The following is a 20,964-nucleotide window of genomic DNA, read 5'->3' as shown; positions in this document are numbered from 1 at the left end:
CACACACACACTTGCAGAGGTAACCTTACCACCCACGCTAATCTGACCTGACCGTCACCCCTGACCCTTGCCGTCTAAACTGCCTGCGCTGCAGCAGTGGCGGTCCAAACTGCTCACAGCTCACCAGTCTAAACAATCCATATACTGAATCTATATATACTGAATGTCATGGTATCCAACATATCTGTACATTGCTGCTTTCAGATTTAAACCTACAATTGTAACTGTACAGGATTAGGAAAAACCCCTTCTAACTATAAATTGATATCAATGTTAAAGGATTGTGCGGCCAATGTAATTTTGGAGCATTTACTAGTGTTCATCAAGAAATATGAGCACAATGTAAACAACAGTAGTCAGATTCACATTTTTTTTAAATATTAAATGACAAACAGAGATATACACTGATATACCGAAAGTCATGGGATTGCAATAGGTCAATTTATCATGAGAGTTATCTCAGAATTGGAGCCGCTACATCTGTATATGTTGTGAGGTGTTATCTTGTGAGCGTGCTCATGGGAAGGTGACATAAATCATCAGAACTAGAGCGGGGCATGATACTGTGAAGACAGGGGGAGGGGAAAGAGCCTCCATTGAATTAGCAGAACAAGTCATTTTCATTGCTCCACTGTGTTTACTAAAGAGTTTTCAAGGCTTGGATTAAATTAAATAAAAAAAGTTGTAAAAAAAAAAGTTGAGAAAACAAAAAAAATTCAAGGCAACTTTCTCCACTCGATTTTTGAGTTTCAGGCCAACTCAAACATTTAAAATGAAGCCAACTGTTAAATAATTTAAATAATTATTTTCCCATATGAATAAAAACTTAAAATATTAAGTCTCACTAATTAAACAAATCTCATTTAAAAAGTTCTACTGACTATCCTTTAGGATAAACTAATAAAAAGCTGTGTCAAGGACATCTTTTAAAAAATCATGTAGAGGGCGCAAACCTTTGTTAATTTAACAATTTAGCAAGCCAGCTTATGGTTAGCAACACAAAACACAGCAACATGCTCTAATAGCCTTCAACACTGAGCCCAGGCAGTTTAATATACACCTATAATACACACATATATATGAATCCCAAAATAAGGCAGCCTGATGGTAAGTGCGAAATAGGAGCACATGCCCAATATGCAAATAGCTGCATGACCTACGTCAGGTGAAAACCCCTGCAGAATTGCTCAGTAGACCCCATTCAACTGAAGAGTCAAACAATTAGTTTACTTTAGTTCATGGTGCAGGCACCTATTATTCCTCGATCTATAGTGTCACATGTGTACCAGAAATACATCATAGGAGGCATTACTAGCACTTAGTAAAAAGTGAAGTTGATAAAGAAACAGAAGGTCAGTGCAGCTGTCTTATGTTTGGCTTTTATGGGAGATGGCAAAAGTCATAAGATACAATCCTAGTTCCTGTTCATATCATGTGTCAAGTTTGTGTGTGTGTGTGAGTGTTTGATCATTTTGCTTGTTTAATGGAGCACAAAACTGAACATCCAATTAGAACAAACATCATGATGGAATAATGAAAGACTGAAATCAGTAATATTTTTGATATATAAAATCACAAGTAGACTGGTTTCAGACCTTATAGGGTTCTTTATAGTGCCAGTACAGTGTAGAGTCGTTTTGCAGTGTCACAGGGTCAACTCAGGTTAGAGGTGGAATGAAAGAACTTTACTTCTGATGAAGCAACTCATGAATTCGAAGCACAACTGAACAAATACCAAAGCAAACATTTCAGAAATGTCAGGCACTCTCGAGTCATACTTCAGCTGCTATTTAGTGGAGTGCGAAGCTGCAGCATCTACCGTGGCACTAGCACATAAAAACCATGTTCAGTCCACTAGCATACAGGCTGTTACAAGCTAGCAGCATACAGTCTGTGATTGGGTAAGAGGGTCGTCACGGTACAGTCACTATTCATTTTGCTACTATTGAGAGTGCTAACAAGTGGTTGGATACGTCTTACCCATGAGTATGAGTAAGCTGTCATAGCCTCCTTAACTTGGGCTGTTTTAGAGCATTAATCATACACTCTCAGCTCATTACGAGCCATTCATTCGCTTTGTCCAAAACTCCTGTGCATGGAGCTGCATATGGTAATGGTTCAGGCTTTCATGCTTCCATACAGTGCAACCCCCCCCACCTGCAGCAGCAGCAAAAGAGGCTGAGGGCCTTGTACAGTGTTTCATCTGATGCGGTTGACCGGCTATGTCTAACACATTTAGCGCTGACATAACTCAGCAACAGATGTTTGCAATTCGAAAAACCGAGAGCATTCAAATCATTCGGACACCCTCTCCCCCCACGCGGGGTGATAATGATAGCCATGATGCTCAGATCCTCTGTTTTGTGTCCTTTCTCCCTACCATTTTCCTGTTTCTTCTGCTGGTTTGCGTCAGGGCGTCTCTGAGGGCTCTCTTGTTCAGGGACAACGCCGCTGTATGCTGAGAGGGGAACCGCTGGGGGAACATAGGTGAACATCATGGAGAACCTCATACGAGTGGGGGAGGGGATGGGAGGGGGGGGGCCTTGGTTTAACAGCTGCGGGCCTCCCACCTAAGCAGGCCGCTTCGAGTAAAGCCAATTTTAATTGAATCCAAGCCTTGAAAACTCTTTAGTAAACACAGCGGAGCAATGAAAATGACTTGTTCTCCTAATTCAATGGAGGCTCTTTCCCCTCCCTCTGTCTTCACAGTCCAGAAAAGCCAAAACCAGATGGAGTAAGGATTAGTCCACAAACCGTTAGCAACGACTGTATGGACCATTATCTTCTTAGTATTAAAAAAGGATGAAACACTTGATACGAGCCACAACTTTTTTCATATCTTTATAAAAATATCCATCTATAATCCATCATTTAAATCTTCTAGCTGTATGTACACTACATAATTATTTCTGGATGAAAATACCAACAAATATGCTCTAAAATACATGGAATCCAAAAGCTTTTTCTGTAAAGTCACCATTTTAATTAAGACAAAATGTATGTTCATGCATGCAGTGGCATTTAGTGTCAACCACATGGTCATTCATTGTGAGAATGTATGCAATTACATGCCCAGGACTTACATGCAAAGACACTACAGATTCAGATGCTTACTGTATTCAGTAATAATTCTTCCAGTTAATGAAGTATTTATGGTATAATTGTCTCTTTCAATTGGATAGGAATTTCATGGATTAGGCTCAGATGGATTACCCTAATCCAGTTTAGGTGTTCAATTAAGATTTGTTATTCTGCATGATCTATTAGTCACAGTATTACAGGATTATTAGGGGGCATGTAAACATTTTCAATGAAAATAACCGTTAGACTGTTAAATGTGTTATTCAAGAGCTCTTTAGCAAAGAAATATGGATCTTATAGAACCATGAAAACATTTGTAAATTATTCTATTTAGGGTTCTATAAAGCACCATTCATTGAACCTATTTTAAATGACATATATAGCCTAGAACAATTTTGGTCTCAGACCCTTTGCATGGCAATATCAAGCCTTCTTCAACTCAAATATTTTCCAAATTCAGTCCTTCTTCATTCTCTGCATATGTATACATTGACAATATGTATACAATAACTAAAGTTGCTTCCCATGACTTGTTTGCCATGTCTCATGGAAGCTAAAGAACATTGCACTTGTGGGACATGCATTTGAGTCCTCCTGTATTGAATATGGATGACTGTTGATGGCTCTTGACTGCTACCATTTAGAAGCATACTAGCCAGATGCTGTTGGACACGATCATTACTATCCACTGTGCAGTCCATTGTAGATGGTAATGCCCACATGTGACACTGTGGGTCCAGAAATGTGAAATGCCTGCATCCATGTGGCACCAAATCTCAGACATGGTTTGAACTCTGACAATTCATGTCACCTTGCCATGAGCATGTTTGCCAGGGTTCGACATATCTCACAAGATAGTACACTTATACACTAATACTTATACTCACAACTTATACAGATCTAGGCATTCCTAAGTCGTTCCCTAAGGTCATGGTCAACTAGCATAGTGCTATCCCATGACTTGTGGCATGTGATGGTAATGTAGATATTATGTTAAATTACAGTTGCACTGATATGAAAATATAAGTCAAAGACTTATAAAGTTGGTAAGCTCCTTCTTATTTGCAACCTAATATACATGATTACTTATCATCTTGCCTTATGAATACTAGTGAACATTCAGGGGTAAATAAAACACTACTGGCCCACAATATGTTTGTGATTTTTTGTCATATATTGTCATATATCTATATGTTTAGCCAAAGATCCAAGCTATCTAGTGAGAAAGTATATGTCAGTATATGTGTGTGAGTGGGAAAGTGCTAAAATCACAGGAATACAAGCCTTATTATTTACAAAGGGGCAATGGAGGTCTACGGTCATCCTGAGAAGGCGGACATATACGCATGTGGAAACGTCCACCTCAGCGGGAAAAGCCAAGCAAGGAAACCCCTCGGCACTGTAACGCTACTTCCTGTGACCTAAAGGCCCGTCCTGCAGGAAGCCAGGGGGTCAGTTAGCATCCCCGATCACTGCCTGCTCTCAGGCTCTTCCTGCTGATCAGAACAGCAGCCCACTGCCAGGGTCACACTCTCCATGACCTCTCAGCCACTGCTGGAACTGCTTCACTCACAACTGCTTCAGCTGAAGGTTACTGCTCTGTTCATTAACTGAACATAACATGCCAAGGACATTCAACATTCAATCAAACATTTTATCAAAAATAAAAATAAAAACTCAATGTGCAACAAACGACTACAAGGTACAGATCAAATAGGACCTCTAATAATCATGCGCTAATTCTGCCCTCTAATCAGATAAACACTATTTCTCACAGTCCTCGTTTGTGAGAAAAGGAGGAAATCAATTTTCACACTTACTTCAGATCTAAAAACACACATAAGGGTTTAAAAAGATGTAGAGCTGTACGAGAAGTTCTTACTGAACTTAAGATTAAGAAACATCTGTGACTAAAACTGTCTTAGAACACAAGACTGATCAGCATAATATTGTGAATTTAATCTATCGCTGTTTTAAAGGTGTAAATGAACTAAACATTAATAGATAAAAAGAGATACAAATGCAAGACATATTTTTTTTCCCATGACCTTTGCCTTGTCACATGAAAGCTAAAAAATGCTTCACTAACCTGCAAGATAAAAATTTACCACTCACTTTACACTTCAATGTGGATGGTAATGCCTTTTATGGTATGTTTTTGACACAATCCATAATTAATTACAGGCCAAAAGTTTGAACACCTTCTCACTCAATGCATTTTCTTTATTTTCATGAATAGTTACATTATAGATTCTCACTGAAGGCATCAAAACTATGAATAAACACACGTAGAGTTATGTACTTAACAAAAAATGATCTGACCTCCACAGTCACCAGACCTGAACCCAATCCAGATGGTTTGGGGTGAGCTGGACCACAGAGTGAATTGCTAAACACCTCTGGGAACTCCTTCCTTCAAGACTGTTGGAAAACCATTTCAGGTGAACACCTCTTGAAGCTCATTGAGAGAATGATGCCAAGAGTGTGCAAAGCAGTAATCAGAGCAAAGGGTGGCTATTTTGAAGAAACTAGAATATCATTTTTTTTTGTTATTTCACCTTTTTTTGTTAAGTATAAAACTTAAGTCATGAAAATAAAGAAAACACATTGAAAAAGAGAAGGTGTGGCCTGTATTGTGTTTGAATCTTAAAACTTAAGGTTAATTTAAATAAACTAATGAAGCTGAAGAAATTGTTTGTAAATTGTCATTTATAGAAATGCAGTTTTATTGTGATGAAAACATTGGGACACCCCCATATGTATTGCTATTAAATGTCCCAAATTAGAATTAGGTGCATCACATTAGCTGCACATCAGCTGCAGATGAATTGAACACTGTTAGAAAGGATTTTGAAGGAGTCTGTCTTATTTAAACCTCAGCTAATAGTTTGGTTTGATTTGATTGGTTTGGTGAAGTCAGTGGTAAGAGTACAGCCAGAATTCAAGAGATCAGAAGAAGGTTGTAGGTGCAAAGGAATGAGTCGGAAAAAGGATGAGCAAATTGAGCCTAAGCGTAGACTGCAAGAAGTCTCCAACAAACTTTATGCGTCTCTACTGAGCCTACAGGTAGCTCTCACCTCAGTTGATATCAAAGTACAGTGTCCACTATTGTTTGATTTATTATGGGAGGTGTTTCAGGGCGGAAACCTTCGCTGTCAATAAATTATTCTGTCAAAAAAGCACACTGTTCCAGAAGTCCTGGTCTGTGTCAAAAGGTTTTCTGCTCTATTTTCTTGTCTTTTTCAAGTCTTTTCTTGATCATTTTTTTTTACATAATCAATTATTCAAGAAGTATAACGCCAAAATTCAATTAATGTTTTTTTTAAGACAGACATGAAGTGAAAGCACAGTGACAGATCCATTTGTCTTGTCTATGGTTGAAAAGGTTCATAACATTCGTTATGAGAACACGCAGAGGCTTTTCGTTTCCACAAAACAGTCAGTGACTAACTCAATTATTTCCTTGGGACTTGTATAATAGCTTGTAATATTATTACTATGTGTCCACAGTGAATGAGGAGACAGATGTGGGGGTTGAATTAAGCTGTATATTAAAATGGAGCTAACAAACAACATTAGTATTGCCGCTGTGGCTGCATTCTGCCTCTTTCTCCCGTTCTGTTCTTCTCTCTGGGTGAAATTCCATCCCTCCCAGCGAACAAAAGCCACTGTCGGCCCGTCAATCAGGCTGACTGACAGACCTCCCATCCAATATTCACAAGCTGTCCCATCTGGGCATCTGCCCCCGTGATGTCTCGACACTAACATAGAGAATGCATTGTGCTGTCCGCTAACCTCTCAAAACGGCCTGACACGCTGCAACACACACGCACCACAATCACTAACTGTAACACCGACCCTCCCCCAAAGCCTTTGTGTTCCTGCATGTGTGTGTGTGTGTGTGTGTGTTTGTGCATGTGTGTGTGTGAGAGACAGTGATTGTTGGGGAGTGGTAAGGATGGAGGAGGATGGCCTGTTTGACAGATATGTACAGGCTACAGAGTACTTCATGGGGCCTCGCTAGTTCACTGAGTGCTGAGTAAAACTCATCTGTTATGGTTGTACTGAAAACACATTCTGTCGTGGCTTTAAATCTGCACAGACTCTCTTCACTGCTGTGTTTAAAGGGAGCCACCCATACTGTAGGTAAATCAAGAGACAGGAAATATCATTAACCACCTTTCAAAGGTTTGTAATCACTGCTTTCAGTCACATACACTCAATTAGGTTGAAGACATAATCAAATATATTGAAATATATGCTGATTAGTTTCACAGGTTAACTCTTTGATGCACAAAATGGTTCAAAAAAGACCCAGCTGAGTTTTCATTTTTCATCTTTACAATAAAATATTTAATCATTCAGTATTCAAGGTATTCCTCTGGTAAATTGTTTTTAAACATCTCACATACTCATTTTATTTTTTCCTTGCTCACTTTTTGAATAAAGTTTTTCACACTAATTTTACACACAAGTCAGATATGACCATTTCCATTACCATTTCACAGCTCAGAACAGCTGTAAGTATTCTTTTTCAATTGTTTTAACATTATTTTAGAATGTAGTAAAATATGTACATTATATTTGATTAGATTTGAGAAAAAATGACAAACATGTTGCAAACACTAAATAAGTGTGTAAATAAGTGTTTTGCCCCACTGCAAAAAAATATTATAGTATTATCCTAATTATTATCCTTTCCATTATAACTGACACTTCTGTCTTTGTTATGAAGCTTTCATTATTGCTGCTTCCATTATTACTGCTTTCAATTAGTGAAATAACATTTTAGTATTATCACTTCCATCATTATTATGGTGCTTCCAATATCACAGCCTCCATTTCTACTACTTCCATTATAACCACTTAAATTGTTACCATGGTCCTTACCACCTTACCAAAATTATTATCACTATTTTTTTAATGCAATTTTACCAACATACAAAATATTACCACCCCAAATATTACTGTTGTTTCCATTATTACCATGATGCTTAAATTGCATCAGTATTATTTCTCCTTTTTTTGTTTCTATGATTACATCTACACTTCCAAGTTTTCCAAGTTTATTATTATTATAGTGTTTATTAGAGTTTATTATTTATAGTATAATCTATATTGTATTTATTTGTATAAACAATTTTTTTAATTATGAAAGCAGACGGCTGCCTCACGTCCTCAGACCTGCCCCTCTAATCCCACTCACAAACCCTAAACCACACACACTGAGCTGGAAGTAACACTGTACTTTTCCTGCTGCACATTACTTGCGTGTTTGTGTAAGTACTGTGTGTGTGTGTGTACTCAGGTGATGATTATGTTGCAGACAGGGTATATTCTGACGCACACAGAGAGAGACAGAGTGAGAGAGAAGGAGAGAGAGAGTGAGAGAGAGAGAAAGAGAGAGATCAGCAGTGGGGAGAGTGTGCTTGCGCAAGAAGGGCGTCAGCCCCAAAAAGTCGATATCCCCACCAGAGGACAACGATTGATGTCATAAGTGTGGGACACACCCGAGCTGGCCACACGACACAGGCCCTTCAAGAGCCAGTGCACTGACAACCGAGCGCTCCCACACCCCATACACACACACACACACACACACACATTATCATGTTATCATGCAGCTCATATGAACTACAGTATATATGTCAGTACTCTTAAATTATACATGTAAGTATCTATATGTCAGGGTTACACCAAAATTAAATGTTTTGGCTAAAACTGAAACATAAAAATGAAACACTCTGCCAAATTCTGAACATCAAATACGTTTTTCCATTGGTTTACAAGTAATTTTACAAGTAATTTACTGGAAAGTTACAGAAAAAAGTTAAGGGCAAGCAATGCCAAAGTATTCATAAATTTAAGTCACATTATAAAAAGATGGTTTGGGATCAGTATAGAGTGATTGGGACTTAACAAAAAAAGTTATTGTGGGTATCTGTCTATTATGATTGTTTCCTTTCCTTACCATTGCGTGTTTTGTTGTTCTCTTATCACTGTTGGTATGTGCTTTGTATGTTTGTTTTGTTCTTGTTTTATTTTTTTCTTTGTTACTGTAACTAGTATGGTTTGCCCTCCATTGTTGGTATGAGGGCTGCTTGTTTATAGTATTAGAACTTTCTTTACTACCTTCGTTGGTATCTAGGTTAGAGGATTCTAAGTATTTGTAAATTTAATTTTCTCTGTTGTTAAATTCATCTAATGTAAGTCAATGGAAAGTGGCTATGTAAGCTATGTAAGTTATGTTAATTTTGAAGAAAGAGGTGGGTTTAAATAAGTTTTTTCTTCTTCCCACTCCTTTTTGAGTAGCTGTATTGTATATCTTCTGCTCAAAATAAATGAATAAATGAATAAAAATGAATGAAATGAAGGGGAACACTGCAATTTACAATTTACAATAAATTAGTCATTGTTTTGTATAAATGATGTTCTGTATAAATGATATCATGAAAACCAAATAATTTTTTTTAATTGGTTTGCATATAATTTTGCATTTATTTTTAGCATGTAATGAATTAAATAACCTAAATATATTTTGTCTTGCTTTTAAAAGCAAAAACGAATTACAAAACTACTTTTTTTTTAAATAAAGTTAGGGGAACACTGCAATTTACAATTTACAATAAATTAGTCATTGTTCTGTATAAATTATTTGGTCTGATTTGTCCAATTCTATATGTCAGCATTACACCAGAATTAAATGTTTTGGCCGAAACTGAAACAAAACAAAATGAAACACTTGGTCAAATGCTGGTCAAAACACCAAATTCATTTTCTACAGGTTTACAAGTAATTTGGTAGTATTTTTCAGCAATTAATGAATTAAATAGCCTAAAAATGAAAGCAAAGCCAACTGAAAACTACTAAAACAATTCTACTTTTTGAACTTTTTTATTTCAATTTTATTTTATTTATTTTTATTGAGCACTTTATATTTTTAATGTCCCGGCAGACAAACCAGCAAAACAGAACACATTTACTTTAGGAGTGCTATTTCAATTATAAAATGACTTAATAATTAATTTAATTAATTTTGCTATGCTATTTAGTCATACATTTAGCTAGATCTCTTTTGCAATGCAATTTTAATCATACACTTACATCAGCATTGCTTTCATAGCCATACTTTTTCTTTAGTACTGCTATTCTTCTCATACAGTTACTAAAAAAATGGGAAACACTGCAATCTGATTTATTGCAGAATAAATTAGTCATTGTTCTGTATAAAATGTTTTTCTGGCCATTTTTGGCACAATATTTGCAAAATATTTGGTGCATCTTTATATGTCATCATAATAAATCCTCTAAATGCATACTATTTTAGTGTATTTGATTAACTTTGTGTCATGCAGACTAAAGCTACATGTTTTCTTCTGTTTGGGCCATAAAACATTGCTGTGCACTGTGTGTGAGTGTATTGTGAATGTGTGCTTAACATCTTCACAGTGACCTAAACCTTTCACCAGGGAGACCCCTGACATGCAGCGCTGTGTGACAATGGCTTGCTACCACAAGACACTCACTCACTCACACATGCACACACATATATAGCACGCACAGTGGTGCAAGGATTACCTCACACAACAGAAAACAATGCATAAGGTTCAATCTCCCTAACACACACAGACACACACACACTGCCCCACTACTGCTACAGAGGCCCAATTAATACAGAATGTGATGTGCTGACAGAAAACACAACTGGAAAAAATCAGTGTCACAACAACACTGAGAAAAGACAAACGCTTCTTGGAGATTCCTCAAAGGCTTTCATTGACAAACTGAGGTTGAACCCTTCCACAACACATGAGGAAGTGCAGAACAACGTGCAATAGCCATGACGACCAGAAGAGTTAAATAAAATATAGATTTCCCTGCAGTCTGTCAAAAGAGCATCAGTACCTTAAAGTCTATTACATGAGATATTAGCATCAAGAGAAAACAATCGCTCCAGCTATCTGGAGTAAAAAAAAATGCAATTTTTTGTTTGCTTTGGGATGTAATATGCTTTCTTAGAATACTCCTGTGTCTATGTTACCTTCTGGCTCTCTCTTTTTATTTAGACTGTTCAAGTCAGTCCTGCTGGAGTCATTAGCCGTACTCTGATCATTTATTTCCTCATTAGTAGTTTCTGTAAAACTGCTTTCCAACAACATCAGTTAAAAAAAAAGAACTATGCCACTATTTGTTATTTATCTAATTTAAACAAAAATGCTTTTATTTGGCGTAATTTCACAGCTCTAGATAGAAAGTGGCACAATGGTCTCACTAACACTGCCTTCACTGAAATAAATAATAATGTAATAATAAATAATAATAAAATAAATAATGTGGGGAGGAGCCAGGCTAACAGGATTATAATATATTTAAGCAATCACACATACAAAACATTACTGATGTTGGATTTGATTGATTTTTTTACCAAGCTAAGTTGAGGTAACTAAAAAATGCTTTGTAGTCAGTATAACAGTATAACATTTCAACCTTTAACATGCATTGTTGGAGATCGGATCACATTAATGTGTTAAACTTAGCCACAAAAAACCACACACACCCAGGATATATTGTGTATCTATATTAGGTAGATGATTATGATTGGATCACTTAAACCACATTAGGAGGTGGTCAGAGACATCTCACCACATTTAACACATTTTAAAGTGTAAATGGAATCCAGCCAAAGGATATCCAGGGATGCCTGTAATAGCCTCTAACACAGTCACGCCTGTGTAACTACTGCGCTTTACTCCAGTAGTAGCGTCAGGACATAGTCACATCTTCACTGTTTAAATGATACACTGATCAGCTATTACATTAAAACCAACTGAAGTATTTGTAGGTTAAATTTAGCCTGAGGAAGAGAAATGGGTTAAATATATGTTTAGGTTGAGATGTAGGTTAAGCCTAGGTTTAGGTTTAAGGTGTAGGTTAGGTTTAGGTTCAAGTTGAGATGTAGGTTAACTTTATCTTAACATTGAGGTATAGGTTAAGCTTGGGTTTAAATTGAGGTGTAGGTTAGGTTTGAGTTTAAGTTGAGATGCAGGTTAAGTTTAGGAGTAGGTTAAGAATATCTTAATAATGAGGTGTAGGTTACATTTAGTTTTAAGTTAAGGTGTCAGTTAAGTTGTGGGATTAAGTTGAGATGCAGGTTAAGTTTAGGTGTAGGTTAAGTTTATCTTAACATTGAGGTATAGGTAAAGCTTGGGTTAAATTGAGGTGTAGGTTAAGTTTGGGTTTAAGTTGAGGTGTTGGTTAAGTTTAGGTGTAGGTTAAGTTTATCTTAATATTGAGGTATAGGTTAGCTTGGGTTTAAGTTGAGGTGTTGGTTAAGTTTAGGTGTAGGTTAAGTTTATCTTAACATTGAGGTGTATATTAAGTGTGGGTTTAAGTTTTGGTGTAGGTAAAGTTTAGGTTTAGGAAGAATTTTGGGTTTAATGTAGATCTAATAGGTCAACTTAAATTTAGGCTGAGGTTTAGGTTCAGCTAATAAATTTACACTTTTTGTTTTGTAACATTCTCAGTTCTAATATGTTATTTTTTTTTTTTGCTTGTCTAGGTTGTCCCAGTGATATGTGTATATATATATGAGGGTTGATCTATATTTAATATACAGTGTTTGAACCCTGAAAGGGTCACATAGCCCCATATGTATGAATTCCACTTGAGACCAGGCTGCACTAAGTGCTAAGTCAGATCTTTGTGACAGAGCACAAAGCAAGTATCAGTGATCAGTGAGTAGCCTCAGGCAGAGCAGCAGCGGAGGCTCTGGAATGAGAATGCACTTGTGTCCCACTCACCCGATCTGTCTGTTGGTGGAGGGCGCCTGAGTGATGACTGAGCTGGACTGGGGTGAGGGCAGGGCCTGCTGGATCACTATGCTGTTCTCATGGTTGGCCATTCTGGGGTGTGATTGCTGGTGCTGGTTGGGGCCTTGCTGTCCGTGAAGAGCGATATTCTGTAAAGAAGAGAAGAAAAAAGGCTCATTAATCCGCAGCTAAAGTTTCAGCATAGAATTAACACACGAGAGTTGCTCAACATAAAAATATCTATATCTTAAAGGGAAAATATAAGTTTTTGTGAGGTAAAAATTCTGAAAGTTGTAAAGTAAATCATGTATTTTATAGAAAACAAAGCAGAACATTCTAAAAGTTGTAGAGATAAACATGGTTGAACTGGTTATACAGTATGGCTATATTTAACAGTGTTCACAAGAAGTGTGTGTGGGTGTGTAATTCATCAAGGAACAGTGTGGCAATCTGTATTTGGTAACAAATGAAATTATTTAAACATATCTATATTTTTTGTTCTTTTTCAATAGAAAATAAGAGAAAATTACTGTCACAAATGTTATGATATGGTAACACACATCATATGTCAATAGTAATTTTAATTGAACTGAAAAAAGCAAACTAACAACTGAAAAGGGTTAAAATAAAATAAAAATTATTCCTTATTTTAATAGTAAATAATTGCAAAATATTGTCATATACTTTACAAGATGGTATTAAATATTTTCGAATAGTAATGGTCTTTACAGGATTACATATTAGGATTATATATTCCATTAAAGATGCTTATGAATGTATTAAGTTTAGCTTTGAATTGACTGACAGATTATCTAAATAATGATAACTGTATCTAACAGTTGGGTTTAGACTGGATTGAGAAACATTTTATATATAATACATGTCTCTAAATATGTAAAATGGTTTCAAACCACCTTTTAAAAAAGAACAATCCCCCAAATAACACTAGCACACCAAAACCAACTTCCTTCTGGCACTTCCCTGGCTACTTCTTCTCTCTCGCTCTTATATATATATATATATATATATATATATATATATATATATATATATATATATATGTATATATATATATATATATATATATATATATACATATATATATATATATAGTTTTATATAAATGTGTATTGCTACTCGCTAGAACGAAATGAGGTCGCTCAAGACCTCATATCATTAGAATGATACAACGTTACAGTAAAAGATAAAATCTGTGAAGTCAGTGTAAAAGAGTAATTTGGAGCATTTCTATAGGACCACTTCTCATAACATTCTGAGACAATATAAATACAAATACGACACATTCACATTAAGTTAAAAACATTAAAAACAACCAAACTATATATATATATTTTTATGGCAGTTTAATGCTGATGCCTGTAATTGTCAGGATAATTGGACCAGTGGACTTAAACAGGTGTCCAAACCTATGGATTTCTATCAGAGAGGTGAGTTCCTTGCTACAAAATAAACTTACTCTGTATGGACACCTGCTCATTTGTTGTTCCTACCAAAATCACAGGTATTAAAAATGTTATGCAGAAAAAAAAATCTTTAAGTTTATCTGCTCCACAAAATACTATTTTTTACAATACAGGGATTAAACAAGCTGTGTGTGATCATTTGCATAAAATGCAGTTACTAGAGAAATAGTGCCCACAAACATTTGGATCATTTTGAAGTTCATAAGAAATGTGTGGGTGTGTCTGTTTTACAAAGGTCAATGTGGCACATGACTTTTTTATTGGTGAAATAAACAGAAAAAATATCAAACTAATACTGTCCCAAAATGTTACAATATGATACTGAACAATACTTCTCCAACAGTACTTTTAAACTGAACTAAATGAAGCAAACTAAGAACTTGGTTTCTTTCATTTATTGTTATGAACATGTCTACACTCATCTTGAATTGACTGACAGATTATCTGAAGAATGATTAATGTTGATGATTACATCATGTCTGGTCAGATGTGTACACACAGACACTCTTTAATACAGCAGGTTTTAGATTCTCCTGAAAATCTTTTCATGCGTAGTGCATATGTATTTCCTTTTTTCAAAAGGAACCAAAAAACTTCCATAACTGCCTTTTTATTTTACTCTTTTATCTTTCTATCTCATGGGCTTCCTTTTAATATGTCATACACATATAATATTAGCACATTTCTTGACAAATAGATACAACTTATTTTGGTAGCACCCACAATAAACATAAATGCTGCTAAATATGCATATAACCAATCAAAAATTATAATGTTATACATGTTTTATGTATACATTAAACATTTATGTATACATTAAATCATTTTGTGATAGTTTTTAATTGACGTCATAGATAAATGTAGAACTTAAATCTTTCCCCTTTCCTGAGAAGTAGCACAGAGTTTTTATTTCTCGCTACAGCATCAATCTGAGAAGTGGGAGTGGGAATAGAGAAGTTAGCAGAGCTGTGGTCCACAGAGGGACACTCCCATGGAAAGAAGAGGCTGCTTCTTCAAATCTCAGCTCTGCATCAAAAACTTAAGATAATCTACATTGTAATTTACAGGGGCAATTTCCCTGACAGGGATTAAGTTATGTTAAAGTTGAATTTACCAAAGATACCAAACACTGTATGTCATATGAACTCCAATATATTAGGTTAAAGAATTAAAACTTTAATTGCACCATTTGAATTGACTTAACACAAAACCTTAACTATTTTTTATGTAGTTATTGGTTTTACAAATAATGTTTTGATCTTTCATTTCTTAAATGAATATTATTATTCTGCCATAACCACTGGTATGTTAAACCTATAGCAATGCAAGAATTAACACTGCAGGATCTAACTAGTAGAAAGTCACACTGAGCAGTACATAAGTACTTGAGATCAAAAAAATTAACCAAGAAAAAAAATACACTCATGAGAGGGTAGCCTGTGTGGAATGATTACGCACTGCCTAAAGGTCACATACTACTCAGTCAGTATAAGCCATGAAGTTTATCACACACAAATTAGCTAAGTGTGCATCTCAACAATAAGTTTTATTTGGGCTTAATCATTTAATCAGCTCATGTGAACTCAATTGATTATTAAAGTGGCAGTCCATGTTATTTTGTTTCTAAACTGAAAGCCGAAGCATTCCTGGAGAAGGCACAAAATATTGTGTTTAATGGTACCAGTACGACCTTCTCTGCTAAGCTGTTGGGTCGCTTTTTGCAAGGGGTTCTTCTGGCCACATCCCGTGTCTTTACGTACTTACATTACACGTACAGCCTCTAAAAGAGGATCTGCCTCAGTATTACTGAATGTGAGTGGTTGGTGGAGCAATGGAGACATCGGAAGAGGAAACCCAGGCCTCAGTAGCTCATTCAGTAAAACCAAAGAAGCGAAGGAGTGAATTTTCTGACTAAGCTTTCTGACTGAACATAACTTGGAATCGGACGTACCCACCCAGTTTTAAATTAATCTCCCGCATGCTCGGTGCAATAACCCATTCTCACCAGAAAGGGCCCTAAAATGTACCAACATCAGCTTTAAGTTATTAAGAAAAGTGGTCAGTTTTTACAGCATTCAGGTAAAGCAAGTACAGCTTCCTTTGAAACATATCAACAAGTCTTATCACTGTCCATACTGCTTTATCAGTGGATATTTCAATTTACTGTATAGTAATCCTGTATTTTCTACAATCTACAATCTATGATGATAATACACTGTATGCACTCATACAACACCCCTGAGCCTTCTAGAGAAAAAAACAACTAATATCTTGGAAATGATTGCTCAAGCAGACTAGATCTTCTACTTTCTGGGTGATTTACTGAAGTTGTGCTCCTAAATTACCTGAGAAAAGCTTTTTCCTGCTGTTTTAGATTAGGGGAATCCAGATAAGCGTGGAGTCCACACTTTATATTCCCCTCCACAGCCATGGGCAATAGCTGAGCTGTTTCATAAGTCTCAGTTCTTAACATATAGCTCCAAGACTTTACTTAGCTCAGCAGAATCCTGCTACAACCTGCTACAAGCGGACTGCTGACTCAGCATGGAGCGCTAACTGTCAACCACATAGGTAAACTTCCCACAACACCACCCAGACATCAGCTGATCTACCAGCAAGCCGGAGAGGAAGACAGCCGAGGAGTTGGCCAGCCCCTGCTGTGGCTACAGGCTCTGGGTGATGGGAGCACACTGGGTTCAGCTAATGCTAGTCTTGTCCACAGAATGCTAACGGTGTGAAGCAGACACGACTCTTGACCACAAGTGTGCGATTATTCTACAGACATCAAAATAATCACTTTGCAGCGTGTGAGACACAGACGATGATGAAATATGCCTGAGTGTGAGGGATCCACGCTGTGGTTTAAATGCCACACTAAATCTAATTTAGTGAACAAACTCTGTGTCTTGGCATGCGCCACACTCAGACAGACTGTATTGATCTGGTTGTCTGCTTTTGCAAGCTGGCAGCCATTGCTTCCAGCTATAAATCGTGTGAGCGCTTGAATAAGAGTGTGTGTGGGTGTGGGTGTGTGTGTGTGCACCACTGAGGTTGGTCAACTATTTAAAGTTTAGGTGTAGAGTGTGAGTGTGACCACCTTTTGAAAACCTCAAGTGCTTATAATACAACTGGTTGTGGCATTTCAAAGAATACTATATTAAACCTATAATCTTGCTGTTACGCAAAAACCTATCCACATTTCAGTTTTCTTTTTTTTTTCATAATCTTTAATTTGTTCTTTACATTAGGTCATAATTTTATGAGGAAAGGACCAATAGACCAATGGAAATGATCTGAAATTACATGAAATTCCATTGACATCCACTGCAGTTGATTTTTTTACCTTGTCCTGAAAAAATCTCATTTCTGAGTGACAGCAATGGTAAAAAATTGATTTTATATAGCAGTGTAAGACAAGGCAAACACACACACCCCCATACACACTTGTGAGCACAGTCAGAAGACACATACAGGGATATTGTGAGCACATGTGCCTGGAGCAGTGGGCAGCCGTTGCTGTTGTGCCTGACGAGCACACAACTTTGTACTTGCCCCTTTTAAATTGTTTTTTGACTACAAAAAATAGTTAAACAGTTTTTGGTGTTATACTGACATGCCACATATTTTGAGACAGGAACTAGTATCGTGTCTCATAACTTTTGCCATGTAACGGGAGCTAAAGGTTGCTGCACTGACCTGTGGGAAATATTTTTGGAGCTTCTTGCATTAATTTAGGATGTGATTCTTTTTACACAGACAATTCTAGCCTGATGCCACCAATCAGATGCTGTCCACGGTAGGTGGTAATGCTTTGATTATGTATTCATGTCACACACATGAGACTAGATCAAAGAATGTTAAAACTACTGAAATGGAACGTTCCATTCATCTGGCATCCACTATCAGTCATGGTGGTCATCTATAGTGTATAGAGTTGTTGCCTTTATTAAAAGAAAACTCAAATAACCCCTTTATTGTATGCTTCTCTACTTCAACTCCTAGTGTTCTTTGATTAAAACAGATACTGGTGTCTGTCAAAAGCTAATGCTCTTTTCACTAAATGCAATCAAATCCTCACAGCAATGCTCTTTAATCTAGAACAAAACATTTCCTGGACAGCAGAGACACTTACTTCAACGGAAGCATGATTGACAAAAGCATAACTATTTTTAATAGCCTTGATTTCAGAAGAAACAATGATTAGTAGATTATATGGCAATGTGGTAAATTTATATAAATTACAAACACCTTAACAATTTCCAACTGTTTGATTGTAACTGTAATTAAACCAGATGGGGTTAAGTGTGAACACAACCCAGAGTGGAAATCCTTGTTCAGTTGACCCGACAATTTACCTGCACAAGATCTACTACAACACCTGAGTAATTGCAGGGAGAGCTCATGTATAAAGAGAAGCAGATACATTACCAGGAATTACAGTGAGGGCACAAACTGCACTAAAACGCGTTCCTTTGAATGAACATGAACATTTGTTTAATTGTCGCAAATTGTTATTGTTGTTTTAATCATGTTGATTTAAAACGTACATTTTCTTCAGTGTGTAACATTTTTGAAACGCTTTTGTTTTCCTTTTGACAAGGAAACGTATAGTGGGAGTAAATTAAAGGTGAGCCAAATCCTAACGTATGCAAAAATATTGTCAACATTTTGAATATTCTTAGCAAAAGAAAAAAATCACACTTGTCTCCTTTTACATTATATATCTACTAGAGACAGATTATATCTGTCCCTTATTGTTCATTTAAACTTTAATCCTGGATACATATAGTATCGTGCAGTAGTGTATTTTTTTAATAATTTATATTTTATAAGAAACATAATTTTGAAAACAACAAAAAAAATGCAACATTCTTTATCAGCCCTCAGTTGTGTCATCATAACTTATACAGATGACATTAACTCTTTCCACCCATCACTGCTGCCTATGACAGATCAGTGTCCCAGCAACTGCCACTTTACACAAAAATGAATCTCCTTAAAAATGAATCTTCTGAACGAGGTGGTGAAGTTCTGTTCTTGGCTATGTACAAATGCTTATATGAAAAGTATTATCTGCAACCACTGAGTTTGCCTGGCCATGGCCTAAATAATCACTGGCAACATGAATACCAGATAGGAAAGAAAGCTTAATTAAGGAGATTCAACCTGCTTCCTATCGTCATGTTGTTTATCAACAGTACATTCAGTGGTGAGTAAAACCCCAAATTACTGGTACAGATAAGATAAGGTAATATCCTGGTTTTAAGTGTCTGTGCGTGTCTGTGCGTGTGTTTGTGTAAGTGCTTCAGATTCAGATCTGTTTTGGAGTTATAGATGTGGTGATAGTGGTTATTGTGGGATGAGTCCCATGGTGCAGCTGCACAACAGGCCCTATTCACTGACCTGTTTACTGTCCTCCTCCTCCTGAGCTTTGCAGAACTCCTGCTCGATGGAACAGTCCAGCTCACTGAAAAGTCCCACCTCCTCACAGTTCTTCAGGAAACGTGTCGGCGTCGGCGTCTGGTCTGCAGACAACAGGCATTTAAATACGTGACATCGCAAGGGTTTCACTTCAATGGAATTATTTATAAAATGATTTACCACACCATTCTCTGGGTACAATTCTCTAAGCACGTTTGTTGGGATTTTAATTTGGTAAATAGCTAAAATGAGCACATACTTGATTAAATAACATTATATAGTTAAAAACATTTCTAATGATTCAGTTAATGTTGAATCATCATCTACAGATTAATTTATGCATTCACTCTCCTAGAAAAAAAATTGTCAGGCATGTTTGTGAACTTCTGTTAGAATAAATTTCACAACCATTAATCAACTTTAATATTATTAATTGTGTAAATGAATAAATTTGCAACAAAATCTTTTATTTTACCATAATACTTAGATTATACTCTAAATGTTTCCAATGCTCAAATATCTTACAGAAATGTGGATGTTATGACTCAGAAGTCAGAAGAAATCTCTTAATCTAAACCATTATCAAACTCAATGAGCCCTTAAAATGCGGTGAGGCTGAGACTGTAATTTTCATTGTGGGAAAGTTAAAGTGTATGATAATCACCTGTGTGGTTTTGATGGTGGTTAGAAATCTTTAACAAGCTCAAAGAGGCTGATGTTGATTTTTAGGTGTTTATGTCTGATCGTCTGACTGTGAGTATAATAGAAAGTGATTGAATGAGTGAATATGAGTGAGTGTGTAAGTGAGAAAGGGAGTAAATGAGTGTGTAAGTGAGTGAGTGAGTAAAACAGGGAATGAATAAAGCCATGAGGAATGAGAACTAAAGGAATTATAAAGCTAGTGAGTGTAAGTGAGCAAGGGATAGAATAATATGAGTAAGTGAGGAAAAGAGTGGATAAATGCCTGAGTGAGGGACGGTGTGAATGAGGAAGTGAGTAAAAGAGGGAGTGAATGAGTGAGTGAATTAGTGAAGAAGTGGGGTGAGTAAGGGAGTGAGAGGCTCGCTTCCATTACTTGAAGTCTGGGGTCCCTTTACAACACCACAAGTGTGCACTTCAAGAAGGGCTTAGGGCAGAGGAGTAAAGTAGTGACTCAGTGAAAGAATGTG

The 20,964-nt window shown here is 36.4% G+C and overlaps 1 protein-coding gene across 3 annotated transcripts in view; it reads right to left on the bottom strand.

The window, feature by feature from the left end:
• The window catches only part of creb5b (cAMP responsive element binding protein 5b), a 107,279-nt gene that overhangs the window by 66,742 nt on the left and 19,573 nt on the right, over positions 1-20,964 (bottom strand). For all 3 annotated transcript variants that reach the window (XM_049480423.1, XM_049480424.1, XM_049480425.1), the window contains 2 exons: positions 19,778-19,899; positions 12,882-13,039 (listed from right to left, as the gene is read on the bottom strand). In XM_049480423.1, the coding sequence (XP_049336380.1) occupies positions 12,882-13,039; positions 19,778-19,899 (280 nt within the window). The remainder of the gene's footprint in view (positions 1-12,881; positions 13,040-19,777; positions 19,900-20,964) is intronic.

Source organism: Astyanax mexicanus, chromosome 6 (genome assembly GCF_023375975.1).
Source record: "Astyanax mexicanus isolate ESR-SI-001 chromosome 6, AstMex3_surface, whole genome shotgun sequence".
NCBI lineage: Eukaryota > Metazoa > Chordata > Actinopteri > Characiformes > Acestrorhamphidae > Astyanax > Astyanax mexicanus.
Note: the sequence above shows the minus strand (reverse complement) of the source record. Positions and strands in the feature narration are given on the sequence as shown.